General features: G+C 40.0%; 1 protein-coding gene across 3 annotated transcripts in view; it reads left to right on the top strand.

Annotated features, from left to right (window-relative positions):
• Positions 1-22,458, top strand: part of cadm1a (cell adhesion molecule 1a) — a gene marked incomplete at its 5' end in the record, with an annotated part of 236,827 nt that overhangs the window by 201,580 nt on the left and 12,789 nt on the right. The window contains 2 exons of one of the 3 annotated variants that reach the window (XM_079485865.1): positions 6,052-6,132; positions 14,470-14,502. The exons of 1 other annotated variant lie outside the window; for it this stretch is intronic. In XM_079485865.1, coding sequence (XP_079341991.1) covers positions 6,052-6,132; positions 14,470-14,502 — 114 coding nt within the window. The remainder of the gene's footprint in view (positions 1-6,051; positions 6,133-14,469; positions 14,503-22,458) is intronic. One more of the 3 variants, XM_079485866.1, reaches the window with a different exon arrangement.

A 22,458-nucleotide genomic window follows, 5' to 3' on the forward strand; every position in this document is an offset into this window, starting at 1 on the left:
TCCCAACCGTTGTAGTTTCAGCCCAGCTTGCAGACCGCAGATTACAGAGTGATTGATAAACAGCCTTATTTTCTGACAAGCCTCAGAGTGTCTGAGTCGACTAATTGTCCCTTATTTCCAACAACATGTGTAACAGAAGAGGTGTGGTGAGGAGGAACAGCTGGTAGAACATCAGTCATTCCAGCAGTGCATGTAACTCGGGAAGATCCAGCCTCGGTCCAGCGATCTCAACATATGTAGAGAGAAAGAAAAAGGGCGCCTCCATTTCTGTCTCTGTGTTGTAATAATGGAGCAGTAAATCACCTCTCTCACCACAGTCTCCCTGTATTCTAAACACCTTGCTGACTTTCATTTCATTCAATTTGCACCATCAATGTTTCCTTTGCCACTCGTCGGGTCGGTGACACAAATATTTAAAAGTCAGATTTCTCTGATAAATTTGGCTGCTGTCAAACGCGGCCATTCAAACCTGCCGTTCAGGAATTCAGTCAGCTGTAAATTCAGACATGCAAATGCGCCGTATTAGAGTGTAGAGATGCAGTGTAAAACCTTTCCAGTGGATGTCTGAAGATGAAAGAATGGGTTGCAAATCATGTGAAGGCTTTATATAAGCCATTTCGCATTTATTATAGCCTTCTTCATTTTACAATAGTTTGTTGTGGCTGTAAGTAATGATTTTTCATGACTATGTATGCAAAAATCATCTCCATGAAGGAACTAAAAAAGCCAGATTCAGTTGATTCAGTTTCTGTCAGGTTTAGTATAATAGCAAGTTGAAAATATATATTTGAACCATACATGTGTCCTATGGTGTTACATAAATGTAGAAAAAACACTAACAATGAAGATAAATATGCTATTGAATGTTATAAATATGAATTTGAATAGTACTATATAATATACTATATTTTGTCTGTTTACAAATTACATATTTGCTGTCACACCATGGGACACATTTATATTTGATTTGTCAACTACCCAAATGTGGTTATATGACTACAATTCACCCAGTAGATGAAATGCATTATAAAACCTTACATTGTTCTAGAATAATCCTTATGGTTAGCCATCTTTTGTAACATGGTTTAGCTAACAGATTAGATGGATGTTCTTCACATGCTTTCCATGTCTCAAAGGCAGAGGAGTCTCTTACATCCACACCCCTTTCATCCCGACTGCCAGAATCACTAACAAGGGCCTTTTATTAGCCCTTTATCGGAGTCCATCATTGTGACCCTGCTGCCAATGTTAGATTTGTGTGTACTTGTTATTTTACTCGATTCCCTCACTCCTCTCACACATTGATTCTAAATAAAGGAGGAATCTAGAGATCAGGAATGCATGCTGATTCAATGAACACTTAAGCAAAGCAAAAGTGCTTTTTCACCTCTTAAAGGGTCCAGTGTATGAAATTTAGCGGCATCTAGTGGTGAGGTTGCAAATTGCAAAAAACAGCTCACTCCCCGTCCCTTTCGAAGCACTACGGTGACTGTTACAGAACTGAGATGTTGTCACGTATTCATTTCTTTGCCGAAGGAGATAACGTATCTACCAAAAGCGCTCTGTAGAGTAGTTTGTCCATTTAGGGCTACTATAGAAACAACATGGTGAATTCAATGTAAGGGGCCCCGCGGTGTATGTAGATAGAAATAACTCATTCTAAGGTACTTAAAACATAACTGAAGACATAGTTTTGTATATTAAATAGCATATATGTCAATAGATCCACCAAAAAATACACATTGGAGATTTAAAACCCAGAAAGTCAATGTGCATATTACATTTGAATTTAGGCATTTGGCAGACGCTTTTATCCAAAGCTACATACATTGCATTATACTATACATATATATACTATACATACATACATTGTTTTTCTAGGTATGTGCATATGCACATGTTTTTCTGCTTTGGAAAGCACACTGATCCCAACAGGTTATTTTCCCAGGTTAGTTCTTGGGGTGTGTGTGTTTATACTAATGTACCTTGGGCCAAAGAGGGTTTTGCAATGTCTTAAAGGCCCGCAGTAGCCTACGCACCCTTTGCTATAATTGGGTTAAGCTCCCTCTGCTCTTTCTAGTTTTGCTACTGCAAGCAAACATCTACTTGAACAAACATGCAAAGCTGGATGATTACATAAGGTTGCTGATGGGTGAATCAACAGCCCTGAGCGTCAATTGCTAATCACACTTTCTCTCGTGTGAGTTACTGGTATCCGCAATGAATCCCAGCACATGCCAGGAAATACCGTGGCGATTAAAGTGTTCATCTGCTCGGCTCCTCACATGTTCCTCGCTCTCCTTCCATAAATCCTCAAGTCTTTGGAGACACTCAGGTGTTGGTCTGAATTCATATGGGAGATGCACCATTTAACAAGTGGCTCGGTAAGAGAGAGACAAAGAGAGGGAAATGGTAAAACAGTCAATGTGTGTCTTGGGAATTGGCGTAAGCGGCAGTGTTTTGCGGTGGCCAGGGTTTAATGAGGCTGGTGCACACATACACGCCCCAGCTCGTTGCTATGATTCATAATGTGCTTTGATAAACACACGCTGAGATGACATAGAAGGTACACGCTGTGAAAGTCAATAAGCTCCGATACACAGAGCCACCGCTTTACGTCCCAATGCAAAATCCTCTGAAATGCGAACTAAACACAGCCTGTTTGGAAAATGGCGGCAAGCTATAGATGCGTTCAGCCTGCCAAGTTTTTAATGAGCTATTGACACTGGTGATCTCGAACATCTGCTGGGCATTCACAGATCATAACAGAGCGGAGCCAATAAAGGTGGCCTTCTGCTGGGATGCACCGCAATGTAGCGGAACCCTACGCATGTTAAATGGGGATCGTTTTCTCTTACCTTACTTTATTAAAGCATTAATGTATCTGCCGGTTCAGACGGCATTGAGCTCTAAGGGCTCAGCACACATTATTTAATGCAAATGTAGTCTATAGTGGATATTGATCAAATGCACCGCTGCTGCTTGTAAAGCTAGCTCTATAGCTCCCTGTTAGGCTGTATTTGCTATGCTTGACTGCTCGAGTTTCGTGGTCAGCCGTTTCCTTTTTTTGCGGAAAAAGGCGCTTAGTCCGTGCGATATTAAGGAGGCCAGGCGTATCATGATATTCTGACATTTTAGCTTGGATACATTCAGACGGATACTGGAAGTATCTCACACATGATTGTGCTTAAAGGCCGCTTTTATAATCCGCACAAGCCAGCAGGTTCATTCTGTGGGATGAGAATACAGAAACTTTATCTCTGGCAAGAGAAATCACCATGGCTGTGCACTTTTGGAAGATGACGGAGGATTTTTTACCTAGCCGATTGCCTCGTGAATAACTGTAGTTTTAGACAGGTAACAACTTACCTCTGACATCCTGTGATCCATTGAGGTATTTTATTGGCATGCCAAACATACAAATCTCTGGAAGTACCTTTTCCGTCAGAAAACGCAGTAAAGCAGTCACATATCCTCTCCTGTCTCTTAAAGATGGCTTGTGTGAAAGTAGTCATATATTTCATTATTTTTATGAGAGAATTTAAGGGGTTTTGACGTTTAAAAATGTGTAGTTTCATTAGTTTTAAAACAGGATCAAAAGTTGATTTAGCTGTGTTTGTAGTTATATTAATGTAAAGGTAAAATGTAAGAGGGAGAAGTTCACTTCAAAATGTGCCCCCATTGACTTTCCATAGTAGGATGGATAGTCACTATGGAAAGTGAATGGGCGCAAATTTTTAAATGAACTACTCCTTTAAAATGTAAAAATTTTATTATAAGAAATATATGCATGCAGTTACAGTATATATCATAATGTTTACATAGAGAAAACTACTGTAGATCTTATATCTCATTAATTATAAGCGTTACAGGCATTGCAAGCAAATTGTAAAACTTCAATGGAGTAATAACAACGATTTTCATATTATATATCTAATTTCATTTTATATGGTACTAATTTTTAGCTGCTAGAAAAATGTGTTCATATTTATATTTAGTGGGACCTGTGTTATACATATTTGAAATCAATAAATAGGTGTTGATTAAAGCAATATTACAAAGACTGCATTATGCAAATATAAAGTATGAGGCTGGTAATTACTGGATGCTCATATACAGCTATAATAAAGTGTGATATTGTTTTATATTGTATTGTACTGTATACTATAGTGTAAATAAAAATTAGGGCTTTCAAGCGATTAATAAAAATATAAAGACAGACATATGTAAACACAATCTTTTATTCTGGATGCGATTAATCGCTTGACAGCCCTTAATTCATGAATTAAAAGAATAAATTGTTTTTATTGTTCAGTGGGATCATATGACACTATTCAATTCAGTAAATGTTTTTCATAATTCATGTTGGAACATTAACATTTATGTTCAATTTGTATCAACAACCAAAGGATAAAATATTAAAGTTCAAAGATTTAAAAACCTTGGACAATTGAAGAAAAATACTGCACTCCCAAAGTATGATTTAAAAAATATAATAAAATCACACAACAATTTCTAAGGCGATAGAAATTCAGTGTGTAACAGTTGCCCAAATTGACCTTTAGTGGGAGGAATATATCTGCACGTAAGATCATCATACTTTGTTTTTTCTATAGTCACTATTTCACAGCAGCGAGTGATCAGGTACGTAGTTCAACAGGAAAGTGTCATAGTGTGTTATAGTGTAACTGTGTGGCGTGACATGCAATGCAAAGCTTCCATTTTCTGAGTGATCCCAGTGAATCAGCAGAGGAGATGGAGGCAGTTCTTTCTCTCTCTGCTTTGTTCGCCTGGATGTTTATCATTAGAGAGTGGAAGTGTTTTGGGCTCCCACCGAGCTCCTTTGATGGAGCGCAGACAACAAAGCGAGAACGGGAGAGAGCCGGCCAATTTCCCCCACCACAGATGTTAACACAGTGGTATCTGTCTGGACGCGCCGGGCAAACAGTGGCGCGGGCCGCGTCACTTTTCACGCCTGTTATCTCAGCGAGAAACATCGCTGTCCCCCGTGCACCCTCCCTTTCCATTCTACTCATTTCATTAATGTTTGCTTGTTTGTCTTTCCGTGCAAAATCCTGATCACCCTGAGCGCCGGACTGGCTAACACTCACGCTGGGCTAACTCGCCAACATCAAACACGCTAAGCCTGTCACCGTCAGCTCTGTATCTGCTGGCTGTCAACAGTGCGTCTAATATTTCACACTACAAAATCAGAAACAATGTTTGTAGATAGAATGAAGAGAAAGTAGCTAATGAGGTGTGACCATGGAAGAAAAATTGGAGAGTGAAAGTGTGTGATTGGTAGGGTCATTTGTTGGCATGGATATAAAGGAAAAGAGACTGGGGCTTGTTGTCACACTTTCTATTTCAGTGTATATATGTAAAGGGATAGTTCGCCCAAAAATGAAAATTGTCATTTACTCACCCTCTTGTCATTTCAAACCTGTGTGACGTGGGGCATGTTGTCACAAATGTGAGGCTGTGTTGGTGTTTGCATGTAAAAGCCACTAGATAAAACAATCAAGTATAACTGATTTACTATTTAGCTTTTCTGAGATATCATCCTGTTCATCATGTGACAACTAACACTGGAATCTTCCTTGTTACGATCCATTCATTTTTCATCTGCATTTTGTGTATTACCATTTCTAACCATTCCCTCCCATCCTGATCTCATTTTTACGTTCTGTTCCTTTTTATTGTTGTTAAATGATATTTTATTCTATTTTCCAAACACAGATACACAAAATTAGCGGTAAATGTTTACACTTGACACACGGGGGAATATGTTATGACAGTACTACACCCACAATTAACTTGTGTAATGACCTCACGAGAGAGCTATATTTCATTTAATAGTATTTGCTTGATAATTTACCTACTGTTAAGGGACTAGTTTACCATCTGTGGAGTAAAGGCACACATACACACACACACTGCACAGCACACGCAAATCTTTCTCTCATTATTGTTGATTTGATCACGTTTGGTTTCATTTTCTCCTGATTTTCCCGTATGTCATGTTTTTTTGTGTTGTGTTTTTTCATCTAGATGCCCTTACCACAACCCTTAAACCCACAACCACCACCACCACCATCTCTGCCACAACCTCCCCTCCAGACATCATACAAGGTATGGTATGACCTCCATCCACCTGCCCAGCCCGTGTGTGTGCGCGTGTGTGTGCGAATGAGAGACGGATGGAGGCCGCCAGCAGCCAGCCAAGCCTGATAAGATTCTCTCACTGATTATGAGAGGACCGTGTCCCATGTGAGAGCGGGCCAGGCCTGGGCTCACAGTGCCACATGTCAGAGCTGGCTCCCTTCACAATTCTCTCAAATTTTACAGCGGTTGTTCTCTCCTTTAGTGGTGTAATCTTATCAGGATCTGGAGCTGTATCCAAGCCTGTCTGGTGCAGGGATTACAGAGCCCCCTTTATGTTTCCTGTGGGTTGACAATGACTGGGATCAAGCTCGCTCGCGTTTGTTTGTCATTTGCGACAGATCCGAATACATGTGACTACACGGGAATAATGATGCAAAAATGAGTTTATGTTTGTATCATTATATCAATTATCTCAACAAAGCTGCCCGTGCCTTTCATTTGTCAGTGTTATTTAGACTCTGTAATTGAATCTCTATCCAATTAAGCAAGAGCTCTTGTAGCGCTGCTTCTACGCTACAACCGGATCAAAGTTGTGCTTATTTTCAGTACAACAGCACAGTTTGGAGTGTGATATGATGTTATACAGTACAATTCATAACTCTTGCCTCCATATCACCATCTTTGTTTTGAACATACAATTACAAGTTACTTTACTAAACTCCGTCTACTCGCGTTGAGTTTTGGGCAATATCAGCCATTCGAGTGTCCACGAATGTCGATTTCAAATTTTCAACAGAGACAGTAGACCAGGGCTAGTCAACTGGTGGTCCGCGGGCCAAATACGGCCAGCCAGTCATCTTTACCTGACCCGCCTTAACATTTCAAATAAGTGGAGAGACTTCTGTGCTTTAAGAAATGCGTGTCCTGCGACACCACATCTTCGACAGTCCAAAATGCTAATTCCCGCAGCTCATAACGATTGACGTCTTATGATGATTTGATCGATCTGTCCAAGAAACTTTACAACATTATAATCTGCAATTCACAGCCACAGGCAGTCGGTTTTAATCCAACCAAATATCTTCATAAGTAGGTTTCATCTTCTTGAAACTTTTTTGTGTGCATGTTTTAATATATGACCTTTAAGTAACAGCAACAAAAACAGTATAAGGAACAAATGCAATAGAAACAGAAATACTAAATAACAGAAGAAATGAGGATATGGTCAATAAATTACTGGGCCGGGAAATACAAGTTTTCGTGCAAATGTTTGGAGGAAAAAGAGTTGAAACCATGGCTGAGGGCTTTCTCTGGGAATAACCGTGAGGCGTACTGTTCTGTGCGTATAGCCTCAATGGGGATCAATACTGTCTGGTCCCACATGCTAAGTGCTAGCCACAAAGCTGGTTTCTCTTTTTATAAGAAGGTTTGGTAGCACTTCAGTATAGGGGGCAATTCTCAATATTAACTAGTTGTTATTAGCATGTTATGGCTCCATGATTCCTGTACATACCCTGTGCTTCGAAATGTAGGGAAGCAACATATTTTTTACAGTGTACTATATTATCACATTTAAAGAGATAGTTCACCTGGAAATGAATATTCTGTCAATTTTTTCTCACCTTCATGTCATTCCAAACCTGTATGACTTTCTTTCTTCTGCAGAACACAAAAGAAGATATTTTGAAGACTGTTGGAAACCCATTCACTTGCATTTGTGTCCATACAATAGAAGCGAATGGGTACCGCCATTGTTCAGTTACTAAAATTCTTCAAAATATCTTCTTTTGTGTTCTGTAAAAGAAAGAACGCTGTACGGATTTGAATTGTCAAGTAACAGTAAATGATGACAGAATCTTCATTTTTGGGTGAATGTCACTTTAACATTTACAGAGGTCTTCTCTTTAAATAAGCTCATCCTTCTTAAATAGTCTATATAGTCTATAGTATATTTTGGGATGTGGCATAAAGCAAGGCCACAGACCAGGTTTAAAAGCCTGGCATATTGTCACGTTGCAGTTGTTGCAATTTAACTTTTAAACATATTTTATTCATATGCCTGGGTAATTTGAGCCCCTGCTTATTTTATAATTGAGTAAATTCTCATAGCTTGGTGATCTCTGTTGCCGAACGATACGAATGCCCCTGCGATACTGACCACAGCAAGCTCATTAGCTACTCTAATCCACTCTACTCACCCTAAAAAACACACAAAAGCTAATACGGCCCCAGATGATGGAAAGCTAAATCAATGTTGCTGCTGGTTTCAATCTCTAAAAGAGACCCTGATGTAATTTGCTGCCTGTAAAGATTGTGATATTGAAGCAACCGATTTGGTTCGTTTTCTCTCTGTTTTTCTCCTTCCTCAAGGCAATTCTTTATATTTCAGTGAAAACAGCTCAGAATGGTGGAGATGCCGCCCTGCGTTTTGTTGTGTACTCACGAAGCGGGCACGCGGCTGCACGGGCAATCACAATCTTGGACTGACTGGCGCACATGATTTGACGAAGGGCTGAAAAAGAATCGGCCGTGATTAGGCGGCATGATTGAGTTTAATGAAAGAACTGATGACGCATACTAATGAGACACACCCTCTTTCTTCATTAGCGAGGTGAATGAATTCGGTTAACATAGCTGCCTGCTGCACACATTCAAATCCTCCAGAGGTCCAACTCACAGGCATCGTTGTGGATAAACGGCCCTGATAGGAGAATATTATTTAATTACAGTCATATTGTGCTGTTTGTATAAAATTCCCCCCGGTTTTGTCTTACCGTCCCAGGCCGAATAAACCAATAGCCGTGCGCCCTTGTTACTTTTCCCTTTAAGCGCATTCCTATTATTACCATGCACTTCAATAGAAAAAATGGCTCCCGAGCAGCCCCCCCCCTCCTCCTGTTGATTTCATTTATCCTTTGGGTGGATGTGTATGGTTCAGGAACACCACATGAATTTATCAGTCCACAGAGGTGGAGGCCACTTAGAAATTTAATACATTTTTGATAAACTGGCTATAAGAGAAATGAAATGGGCTGTACTGCACTTTTAAAAAATCTATTAAAGCCCTAACGCAAGGCTAAAGTGCTCCACAGCTTCAGGAGGTGACATTTAGAGATGACTAAATTGCCATTTACACCGAAAAATAAATGGCAAAATGGAGGGGCCTTGCATGCCACCGTACGCAAAGGGGACAGATGTCATTAATTTCTATTTGTATTGCCTTTTTTCTCTACTAAACACAGCTCAGAAATGGATGTTTATCGATATTTCTGAGAGCTTTTTTACCCACTGAGCTTTTGCAAATTTGATCAAAGATGAGCCATTTCTTCCTCCACCTCTCTTTCTCTCTGGCAACACAGGCTGTCCTCAATCTCTCTCTGTCTCGTTCTTTCCTTTCTCATATTTCCTTTCAATCTCTGTCCACTATATGTATAAATGTCTACAACTAAAAGAAAAAGTGACTTAGGGTTGTTTAGTCATCAGACGTCCCTATCTTCCCAAAGCCATTGTGTTTGCTTTGTGGTCTACCCCATTTTTATTTGTATTATTATTACTGCCCGAAATGTGTAATTCAGGAGTGCGGTGGAGAGCTCAGTATGAATGGATACAAGGATGCAGTTTCCCAGTCACAGCTCTCTCTCCCTCACAATAGTTCCCTTTATTTCACAGCCTCTCTGTACCTCCATTTCTATTTGAGTTAGTGCAGAAAAACGGGCCAGTAACAAAAGTTTCATATAAATGGGAAAATGTTCATTTGTAACTTTTTACCCTTGACTGTCACACCAATTCTTTCTCTATGAAACAAATATTTATCAAAATATGTTTTTAAGGATAATCATGAAATGCTATTCTTGCAGAAGAAGACAAAGCCCAACCTCTAAACAACGACAGAACATAGCACTCGTCATTTGACCACTTTATTATAAAGTCTTCCTGCATATACAACTAAGAAGTAAATGCATTATTGTAGATAACTGGACACGACAATGTTTACCTCACACAGAGCAAATATTTCATAATGACATGCTTGGTTTTGCTAATATAGCGCCGGCGAACAAGATTTTCTCTGCCACTTTTTGTAATTGATGAAAGACCATAAATGAAGTCGGCATCCAATTCATTTTAGCAAGTATAAAAAAAAACATAGCGGGAAAAGTGCTTTTGTCAGGGCTTAAATTGCATAAACACCATCTGGTATACTGATTTTAGAATTGAACAAATGAATTGCCCAGCAAAAGCACTTGCGCGTAAGATAGAAGTCCATTTCTCTCCTGTCTGATTCCCGCCGCAGAATACAACGCAGGCAAAGAGAGATGGCTCGCTGGCAGAGAAAAGGCTAATTCACTAAAGGTCAATTGCATTACCACAGGGAAAACAACGACTGCAGTGCTTTGATACACAACCCAGAGAGACCATCTCCTAGAATTTATTGCACTTAGCATCATGCAAACACTGAAATGCTCCCAATAAGTCTTTTTTATGTCGAGGTATATTGTTATGGGAGCCATGATTACATTCTATGATGGCGAACTGGAGATGGAAAGGCAAAGCCAAGCCTGAGCTTTACAGACAAATATGTACATAAATACACACTTATTAAAAACATAAACTTTATGCATTAGCTCATTATTGTCTCAGACAAGCTGACGGTCAATCATATTTAAACAGATGTGGAATATACTTAGCTGGAGATTATAAGCAGAACACCGTGAATTTATTTTCCATTCTGCTTAATGGGATATAACGAAAGCCTCACACGCCATTCATTGTGCTGACAAAGCAGGAAAGGAGTCACTGGACGGCAATTGCCAATGAAATATATTTGAATAGGAATATGTGGGATTTAGTTTATGGGAGCGTACTTACTGTTAAAGAAAGTAAATTAAGAAATAAATGAAGAGATGGCTGCATTAGGCTTCATTTACAGTACAAGTCTTAATGCGTACAATCCTTTATTTTAAGCAAATCTGATTTTTCAGTCACACATTTGTACATTCACTTAGGACATAACCAGATTACCAAGACCAAGAAGTGCATTAGACCATTGAGTGCTGTCGTTGTTTATTATAGAATAGATTTGTTACTGAAATGCATTATGTACTTGGCAACCCCGTAGTATGTTGGCTGTATTAGTTTAAAGGGAAAGTTCCCCCCCGAAAGGAAAATGTATTCACCCTCTTGTCATTTTAAACCTGTCAGATTTACTTTCCTCAGCAAAACTAAAAAGAAGATATTTTAAACAATGTCTGTGGAGGAACAATGGTGGTTCCCATTCAGTTCTATTGTATGGACACAAAACCAATGCAAGTCAATGGGGACCAATAGTTTTCTGTTGCTAACATTCTTTAAATATCTTCTTTTGTGTTAAATGAGGGTGAGTAAATGATGACAGATTTTTCATTTTTGGACGAACTGTCCCTTTAATACTTTCAGAAAAACGCTTCGAAATGCCCTGAAAGGCCACATTGGAGCTTACGTAAACAACTTTAATTATGCGTTCAGCCAAAACATTTAACACAGTATGTTTTTCCCACATTTTCAATGATGAGAGATTCAGCAGTCGTGCCCTTCCCCTGGGCGTGCGTTCCACTGTCATCTCCTGTGCCACACAAAGCTGCCACAATTAGCCACGACGCTGTGTGCCCATTGTCATCTCTGCTGATATCAGCTGCTGATGTAAGCAAGGACAGAGCCTCAGGTGACCCAGGATGAGACAAAAGCTGTTCACGTGGGGAAAGGGCTATTGCTCATCAGCAGACTTATTGACGGGCGTACGTCTGATCCAGTAATGGGCTTAGCAGGCCCCTCCGATGATTGAGAGTTACAGGACAGGTTGAAGATTGTAATACTCATTTTGGAACAGATCTGCCATTTTTTCCTGTCCTTGTATGGCAGTAAATAACCAAGACGTTTTCTCCTTGAGTCTCTGCGAGCGCATGCTCAAAACCATCTGCCTGATGGGATTCGCAGCATGCTGAAAGTGATGGAAACCCTCCACTTCCCTCTTAATGTCAGATAATAACCTGCAGATATTATTGCTCATTTTGATTGTGTTTTATTCGGAGGCACATGCATCATCTCGGGACTCGGTCCTCGAAGTGCTCGCCTCGAGTATTCCGTGCCCACATTCAGAGGGGCTTGACAGTTCATGTTTGATAATGGTTTGCTTTCTAGCTTCTCAACCCATCGGCACCGCAGTTCTAGACTTATGCAATGGCTTGCGTTGCAACAGTAAGTGTGGTGTACATTTTTTGGTTTTAGGAACTACCGTCAGCGGTATGCTGAGAGGTTTCTTCGGTTATTTTGTTAAAGGACTTGCTGTGCTATTGTGCATGATTGGCAGCTTAGATGAAGTGGTGCTTTTTATTTAAAGACGTAAAGAATGATCTAACACTTATAGAATTATGTTTATGCTGCTTTTCTTACCAGCTGAAGGTTCCTTACGTAAAGGCCTGATAACAGGGACACTGCGTTCTTTCCCTTAAAGGGATAATTCAACCAAAAATGTGAATCACTTTAAGCCTGTATGACTTTCTTTTCTTCTGCATAACACAAAAGAAGATATTTGGAAGAATGTTGGTAAACAAACAACGACGATACCCATTGAGCATTGGTTTTGTGTCCGTACAATAGAATTTAATAGGTAGCACCATTATTCGGTTTCCAACATTCTTCAACATCTTCTTTTGTGTTCGGCTGAAGAACGAACGTTATATAGGTTTGAAATGACGATGTTGAGTAAATGATGACAGAATTGTAATTTTTGGGTGAGCTATCCCTTTAAGAATAGAATGGGTAAGAGCTCATCACACTTAAAATATTTAGCAAAATTACAAATAGTTTGGTCAAATTTACATTACATAATATTTTTTTTTGTTTCACAGCTTAGTGACAAGCTGCTTTAGTGCATCTGTCTGTGAAACACCACGTTTTGCTTTGTATCTCCAACTGCTAATCTAACCATCACTTCTTCCTCATCTACTTTGCTTGCACTTGGTATTCTAAGCACCATCTCCAGTGCTTCTTTCATCAATCTCTGATAAATGTCAAGGAATTCTTAGGTGAACCTGAATCATCAAAGCCAACTAGTGGATTAGGACTAGATCCTATCAAATCGAGCCCAAAAACACCAAGCAGAGTTTGGGTAACCCTTCCTGTGATTGACATCTCTAATGTTTCTCTCCGTAACGAGCACCTCAGCATCATTGGTACTCCCATATTTTTGAAGTGCTCTCTGCCCTAAGGTAATGCACCAGGATAAGGGCACACATTCCTTATGTTATGCGTTTGCTTCCATATTTCAGGTGGGTATTTCATCATCTCAAAGCCAAAAGACAGACTCGACTCCTCTGTCATATCAGAGAAATTACCTCCAGCAGTAGTGTAGCTTTACGCTGAGCTATCAACATTTCGAAAAGTCTGTGGCCTTCTGGTACAATTTAATGATGAATTACGTGTGATAGCTGTAAAGCCGTTAAATTGCTATTCATGTGTTATATTTATATGTCATATATAATGCTGATTAGAGCATAAGTCAGTTTCTATGATTTTAATGTACCCACTCTCTTTTTTAACTGTGCATTGGGTTTTGTGAGAGAAGCGGGCTTTTGAAAAGGTCATTTTGTGTTGTTATTATTTAGTGAGAGTCCTGTGGTTCGGCTGTATTGATTTGGGGTACAGCAGTGATTGTTTGCACCTTTTGAAAATGATTTCAGTTTTCACAGCTTCACACACCACATCCATTTGGAATAGTTGGAATACCTGAATAGTTCAACCAAAACATGAACATTTTGTTTCCTAATGGTAGCGTAAGCTGTCGATAAGACACGAGTGGTATGTTTTTTAAGTTTTTAAGGTTTAAAAAATCATTTAGTATTATGCATTGTAAAATCAAATCACCTCAGTATCAAAACTCTCAAATTATGTTGTCCATGATGTTTGGTTATGGGACGTGCAAGAACCAATGAGGTTTGATGTTATTGATGTGAGTTAATAATGGAATAGTTTGAGACCTGTAAAGTGATAGTTCACCCAAAAAGTTTAACATAGCTATATTTATGTGCACGCAATGGGAATTCAAACAGGGACTGAAGAAAACGAAAGTAAACAATGTCACTTTGTCTTCGCTGTACTTAGTGATGTTGTTTGTTGTAATGTGCACTGCATTTGATTTTATCCACTTATGTGCCGCTGTCGTTCTGTGAGCTTGTTTCAAAGTGTTGCTCATATTTGTTGTAATTGTCTGTAAATGCTTGCTTATCAGTTCCATTTGTTTTTTCCCCCATTTCTCCTCTTTATGCATGCTGTTCCTCCTGTTCCCCTCCTTCTCCCTCCTCCGCCGCACCTCCACTCCTCGTGTGTCAGACACTGCGCCCAGCACCGAAGCAGCAGCTCACGGTTGGTACCTCTCCCTCCTTCTTCTGCCAGCACAGCATGGCATTCTCTGCATGCCAGCTGAATACAGTACAGCACGTAACGCCGCAGACATGCACGGGACAGGAGAATTAACCTAGTGTGGATTTTCTGTCTATGCTGTTCATCCGTCCGTATGTCACACACCTTTATCGGGGCATCAGTCACCCAACGTGTTTGCCAGAACGCTCCTTTGGGAGTTTTAATCAGAGCGTCCATCCCATAATAATTCCAGGCCACGCCACATATCCATTCGTCCATCCTGCATGAACCCTTTTCAGGTCCTTTTCAGGTCCTTGTTGGCATTTGGCAAAAATCACAGGACGGCGACCATTTGCATAGCGCACAGGCTTTATTGTGTTTTATAATATTCTGCTACAAAAACGCTTTACATTTCATTAAGCCTTTTTTCTTCGCATTCGCTCGGCAGTGGCAGATGTTTCTGTACTCTCATGCTGCTGTGTAATTGTCACCTTTGCCTATTGAAACCTTTTCTAATGTTTTAGTTTACAGCCGTATGTTGCAACATAGACACTTTTTTATCATCGCCTTTGTTGAGCTTACGCTTGGCCATTTGTTTACTCATATCCCCAACTTTACACATTAAAAAGGTTAAAGCAAGTTGTAGAACATCTAAAGGTTAGAAAGATTTCGTCTCCGTGTGCATAATTTCTTTGACTATAGAACGTGGTCAGGCTTGACTGTGTAGCCGAGCTATAATTGAGCTTTTGTACAGTTCACTGCATTTCTAAATACCATGTCACACGGCCAGTGTTAACCTTGTACAGTTCAGCTTGGCAATGATGTATAACAGAGTATCAGTGTAAGCCGAGGATATTTTAGGTCCTACAAAAGGTTTTGGTCATGCTAAAAGAACACAAGGTGAGGCCAGGGTTTGTTATCTTAGGAACAAATAGGTTTTAAAGGTAGTGCTGCCTATCTTTATGTTGTCTGGGGATGGCATGGAGCTTTTTTGCATGCTCAGTGAATTTTTACAATAGGATGAAAAGGGGTTATTCATCCTAATGCTGCCCGTACTCATTATCAAAATGGACAGAAAATTCCTTGTTTGTAAAATGTCAAGCATTCTGCTTCATTCTTTAATCCGACTGTGGAATTGATGTCCTGACCTGTTGCAGACACATGTTTGTGGTAGTTTTAAGACGCTTGTTTGTGCTCAAAAGACCACCGATGTAGATATCCAACACGCCATAAAACATTCAGTGTCTCCAAAAAAGGAATTAAGCAAGACATGCATAGAAAACGAAGTAGTATGGTTCACAAAGGAGTTCACGGTCGCGGTGAAAGGCCTTACAAGAATGGACTGTCTGCATCTTGTCACAGCTTGTGTGTTTTATGCGGCTCACTTTTGTAGCTAATGCACATCTGTTTACCATCTTATTTTCTTGGGTGTGCTGCTCTCACTGTTCAGAAGATTTCTCTGCTCTCTGATAACAGTTTTTTACCCTCTCTGGTGTATCCTAGCAACAAGCTGTTCAAGCAATAAGTGGGGTTTTTCAGCAGAGGTTGAGGTAGGAGGCTCACATAGTGGGCAAGATATTTCGCTAGAACAGAAAGCAAGAGCATCGCCGCACAAAACATTTGCCTCATTTGTGTATTGTCGGTACGTTCCCTTCTTCTCTTGGTGTTTGATTTTTACGTCTCTTTGAATAACAGTACTTTTGTTTTTGAAAGGTTGGTGGTAGTTGATTTGACTGTCTGATTGATACAGTAGATACTGTTGTGTGTATATATATATATATATATATCAGTGACATGCATAGATATAGATGTCCATTTCTTCTGATCATCCTTGAGATGGTTCTACACCTTCATTTGAGTCCAGCTGTTTTTAAATTATACTGATTGGACTTGATTAGGAAAGCCACACACCTGTCTATATAAGACCTTACAGCTCACAGTGCATGGCAGAGCAAATGAGAATCATGAGGTCAAAGGAACTGCCTGAAGAGCTCAGAGACAGAATTGTGGCAAGGCACAGATCTGGCCAAGGTTACAAAAACATTTCTGCTGCACTTAAGGTTCCTAAGAGCACAGTGGCCTCCATAATCCTTAAAAGGAAGATGTTTGGGACGACCCTTCCTAGAGCTGGCCGTCCGGCCAAACTGAGCTATCGGGGGAGAAGAGCCTTGGTGAGAGAGGTAAAGAAGAACCCAAAGATCACTGTGGCTGAGCTCCAGAGATGCAGTCGGGAGATGGGAGAAAGTTATAGAAAGTCAACCATCACTGCAGCCCTCCACCAGTCGGGGCTTTATGGCAGCGTGGCCCGACGGAAGCCTCTCCTATGTGCAAGACATATGAAAGCCCGCATGGAAGGACTCCAAGATAGTGAGAAATAAGATTCTCTGGTCTGATTAGACCAAGATAGAACTTTTTAGCCTTAATTCTAAGCGGTATGTGTGGAGAACCTGGCACTGCTCCTGTCCACAGGTGCACATCACCTGTCCAATACAGTCCCAACAGTGAAGCATGGTGGTGACAGCATTATGCTGTTGGGGTGTTTTTCAGCTGCAGGGACAGGACGACTGGTTGCAATCGAGGGAAAGATGAATGCAGCCAAGTACAGTGATTTCCTGGACGAAAACCTTCTCCAGAGTGCTCAAGACCTCAAACTGGGCCGAAGGTTCACCTTCCAACAAGACAATGACCTAAGCACACAGCTAAAATAACGAAGGAGTGGCTTCACAACAGCTCCGTGACTGTTCTTGAATGGCACAGCCAGAGCCCTGACTTAACCCAATTGAGCATCTCTGGAGAGACCTGAAAATGGTTGTCCACCAACGTTTACCATCCAACCTGACAGAACTGGAGGGGATCTGCGAGGAGGAATGGCAGAGGATCCCCAAATCCAGGTGTGACAAACTTGATGCATCTTTCCCAAAAAGACTCGTGGCTGTATTAGATCAAAAGGGTGCTTCTACTAAATACTGAGCAAAGAGTCTGAATTCTTAGGACCATGTGATATTTCAGTTTTTCCTTTTTTAATAAATCTGCAAAAATGTCAACAATTCTGTGTTTTTCTGGCAATATGGGGTGCTGTGTGTACATTAATGAGAAAAAAAATGAACTTTAATGATTTCAGTTCAATCCTCTCAGTTTATTTTTACTATACACACTTAGTTTCTTTGTTTGGTAGGTGTAGATGTAGGCCACTTAACTGGAGGTAATCCTGTCAGTTCGTTCCTGGATCCATTCAGGTCAGCCAGGTTCCTTGCGCTAAAGTTAACTTTTTCTAAAACAATAGCGGTACTAGACAGTGAGAGACTTTACATGATAAAACTTCATCTGATTCTATCTAGTCATTGTCAAAAAGCAAGCAAGCAAAACGTGCTACCTAGCAATTATAATGCGGTCAGGGGGATCTTCCTGCCTCCACCTAAACTCATGCCACAAAAACGCATCACAACGTTTACTTACAGTAAAGGCGTCTATAGAACACTGGTGCAGAAGCACTTTTGGTTTCATTATTATTTAATTAAAAAAAATATGAATGGCTGTTACTTTGCTGACTAGCACAGTCCCAAGCCCTTCACTAGTTAATTTTCCAAAATTGATCGCTGTTAAAACTTGTTCATATTTGTTTTGATATAAGAGATTTGAAATGTTATGGTTTCCTATTTGACATCTGACATTTTCCCCCAAAATGTTCGCAATTCATTCAAAACAAAAATTCCTACATTATTTCCTGTGTAAATTCTCCATTTCACTGTTGCATTACGAACATTAAATGCAATCCAAATTCTATTTCATGTTGTCCTGAACAAGACATGCCATGAGCTGTGGCTGAATATGAATTACACTGCAGACTAGAAGAAACATGTGGATTCAACTGGTCAGATAGATCAAATCCTTATCAGAATGTCAGCAACCCTGTCAAACTCTTACTGTATCATCACACACCCACGCCCCTACCGCATTAATCACATCTTTCTTCACCTGACCCATTCCATATCAACCTTCTGCCTGCATTTTCTACAGCTGATTTATTGTTGTCATGTCACTGTCTTCCTAGCGTTATATGGAGATCTTTTTTTCCGTCCCTCTGCGATCTGTAGCGAATTCCGACGGCGAGAAGCCATTCAGCAGCCTCTTCGTATCGCTTCATCCAGGCGTACTCCTCATTCCTGTTCATTTCCAAAGAGGATGATTGAGCACACTCCACTTCTTTTTGTCATTTCATCATCCTTTGTTCAGGGTCGCGCCACTCAACATGCATAAGGCTGAGCTTGGTAAACATGATGATGCCGTCTTTTGATGATGCGTTTTAAGTAACAATGCAGCAAACAGCCGTAAGAAACCAGGTGTAAAATAACTCCTTTGTCTGCAGCGGATTGAGACAAATAGAAAATCACTCCAGTTTGGCCGACCGGTTTGGAAGTCTGTTTGCTGCAATTATAAAAGTGAAACTTTTCAGAACTTTTGACTAAGTTCTTTTATTTCATGAAGCGGCGAGTCTTTGCGTAAGGGATGTTATAATGGCTTTCATTTTTCCGATGGATTGGCCACACCCCGTCACAATTTTCATAATAGCAATGGATGAGTTAAATCGACATTTTTGTCCTATGAATGCTAAAGAGAGTATGTCTTTTGTGAAACAAAGCCTCAAAAATAAATAGCAGGCTTTAGAGAAGAATGAATAAAAATCTGCGAGTGTCACACACGGTGCCAAAATTAAGCAAGGGCTTATTTAAGCATATCTCCCGCCCGCTCCCTCACCGGTAAATCTAAGCCCCTGTTTGACATGAACTTACCCACCTCTGATGTGAAGCTGTTTTATATGCTGAAAGAGCCCATGTTAACTGCCTCTCCCTCATCCTCTCAAAGCAGTCGCCATGACGATTCTCTCGCCTGTTGTGGCATAGTAAAGCCTGTGTTACCTAACGCCTTGTTTTCAAACTCTGATCTAAATTCCCTTCATGCATAAGAAAAGAAGCGGCCTGAATCTGAGAGGATGTTCATGTTTAATGAAAGTGTGTCCTCATGGATCTGCTGATTTGTCTTGGCCAGTATTTCTCCTGTCTTGGTGCAACAGTTGTGGTTCTTTAATTTGGTTGGACAATCGGCGTTCCAGGAGCGCTGAACGTTTTTTATTTGTTTAGCGTAGCAAAAAATCCTTGATGCATTGTCTTTAAGATTGAACTGCCGCAATATAAATGTTGTATAAAAATATCAAACTCGCAATTGTACCGTGGTATTGAAGCACAGCTATGAGTAAATGTGACCCTGCGAAAACATGTTTAATTTTATAATTTACTCTTTTCTTCACTTAGTGAAAATATAACCTTGGTATCTTAAATAGTGACAGAGTAAGACAATGTCAAAGATTGAAATCAATGTTAAGAATTGAAAATGTATTTTAGTTTTATAAATCTCGCAATCCATCATATACTGTAGTCCCTCATTAACAGCGATAAACATATATTAACATAAGATATTTGTACTATTTTGATGCTCCTGAACTCATCATTAGATTTTGGAACAGGGTAAAACATTTGTCTTCATCTACTACATCCAAAGCATTGCAGATATTATTATATTTAAAGGGACGGTTCGCCCAAAAATAGAAATACTGTCATTATTTGCTCATCCTTTTGTCATATTAATCTTGTATGACTTTCTTCTGCACAACTAAAAGATGATATTTTGAAAAATGTTGGTAACTGAACATCTTCGGTTGACTTGCATTGTACCTATTGATTTGCATTGTTCGAAAACAAAATCAATGCAAGTCAAAGGGTTCCACTGTTGTTCGGTTACCAACATTCTTCTAAATAAATATCTTTGTGTTCTGCAGAAGAGAGAAAGTCATACAGGTTTGAAGTAAAAATAGTTTTTTTGGGGTGGGGGTGATCTGTCCTTTTTAAGCTATGGTATACTTGTTTGTGATATTCCTTTCAATGTCAATGATATCCCATCTATGTCCAAGTTTTATTTTATTTAATTGTTTGAGACAACAAAATGTTTCAGTCTGAGCCATTCAGAGTGATAGATTATTGATTACACTTTTTTTTTTGCTGACTGATGGTTACTTGTTATATGTTGTGGTCACCTGAGGCCTGGTCTTCTTGCTCAGTCTCTAAAGACGAGCATTTACTCTTTCATCGCTCGTCTGTCCAGCGGGCAAGAAAGGGCATGGCCGTAACAGCTCTGGAGGTGCAGCGTTAGTTGATGCCCCCCTCGCTTGCTAATCCTCCAATAGAAGAGGTGAACAGGATGGAAAGGACACACCTGCCAAGACGCCTGTCAGCCTTAGCCCAGGAGGAGAAGATAATTGAGCAGATTCTGAACCACAGGGAGCGGCATCGCAGAATACAGAGGGATAATGACCACTTTGTTCCCAGCTGGTCTGCGGCAGGTGAAGCAGAAGACTTGGCGCCTTTAATGTCCCCGAATTGTCACATTTGGATGCCACCACGGCCAAGGCTTTCATCAATCAACAGGAACAAGTTCTTCTGCAGCTTCAAGGGTCTCCAAGTCTGCCTTTACTTTCTTTTCTCTCATATCTTTCCTCTCACAGCCATGGTTCCTGGGTTTGAGCGAGTGATCTATGGCTGTCGCTTTGCTGTGGTGTGTAGTGTTTCTGATGAGCGGGTTTGGAGCGGTGCTGGTATGTGAATGGCTGAGGCAGCTCTAGGAGGTGCCTTCAGGACTGCCTGCGGGGGCCTCGCAGGTGACGCGCATATGCTGCAGTAATTAGTCTGAGAGTCGTGCAGCATTTACTGTAGCGGAGCGTTGCGATGACAAATGCACACTTTTCTCCGCTCAGAATTCTCCTCCAGTGAATGGTAAGTGGGATGTAGAGGGACAGCTGGCAGGGGCCGGGCGGTGAACAGGGGTCTGAATCAGCTTGAGTCCCGAATAGATGTAGATGGTTTCAATGCTTCTGAGAAAACACTTCTTATTTTGAATCAGCTTTATGTTTCAGCTTCTTAAACACTTTATTGATAGAGAGACAGAGCTGAAAAATCACATTTAAACCATTTTTTGTAGGTGCTGGCTGGTTTAAGCTGGTTTCCCAACTTGGGGAAGATTGTTTAACTGATGCTAGATTCATGAAACTCTTGAATAAAATAATATAGACGATTTCCACCATCTGATTGGTGCTAATAGAATGTGTGCAAGACACGTTATAGACTCAAAGCACAGAACATAAGTTAACTTTGGGCCAGCTCCTGTGTCCAATGAAACGTCTAAATAATTAGTGAAAAATAATTCATATACTTTTCTGATTCTCTTTTTGATATAAAATACAATTAATATACAAAAGAATATGAATACAAATTTAAAGAAAGTTTACTTCGGGCCAGGCGGGTACGTCCGAAGAAACCATATCATTTTTGAAAGACTATGAAAAATTATTTAAATACATTAAGATGATCTTTTTGGTATCCATTTGAAAAAAAAGTGGGGTATTTTCTGATGGATTTATCCCTTTTTGACCCAAATTACCCAGCATTTCTGGACTTTATCAAGCACCTTACAGTCTTTTTTGAATGTAAAGAGTTTTTCTTTTGTAACTTTATTGACATGAAATGTCTTGTGGCCATTAGGGACTCAAAAGTGAGGCTTGTCTCAACTTTCTTTCTAAAAATGTAAATACAGTGAAATTAAATATACATCATAAACAAAGAAAATGTATAAAACATTTTTAAAAGTACTTTTACATACTTTTTTAAAAGTTGGAGGAATTAAAATCGATTATTATTTAGATAGTTTTGTGAACCCAGAGCCTGTTCAAAGACAGTTTGGTCAATCTGAGAGACCATCAAAACAACAGTTTAGCCTAGTTTAAGGTGCCTTGCATCACCAGCAAAAGTGGCGTTTTATAACTGCTCAACCACAGCTCTATCAGCTTTGCTCATTTTCACATGTCTATATTTTCCACACTCCCCTCCAAGAGTTTACTTTATACCGGGTTTG

Source organism: Barbatula barbatula, assembly GCF_947034865.1.
Source record: "Barbatula barbatula genome assembly, chromosome: 22".
Taxonomy (NCBI): Eukaryota; Metazoa; Chordata; class Actinopteri; order Cypriniformes; family Nemacheilidae; genus Barbatula; species Barbatula barbatula.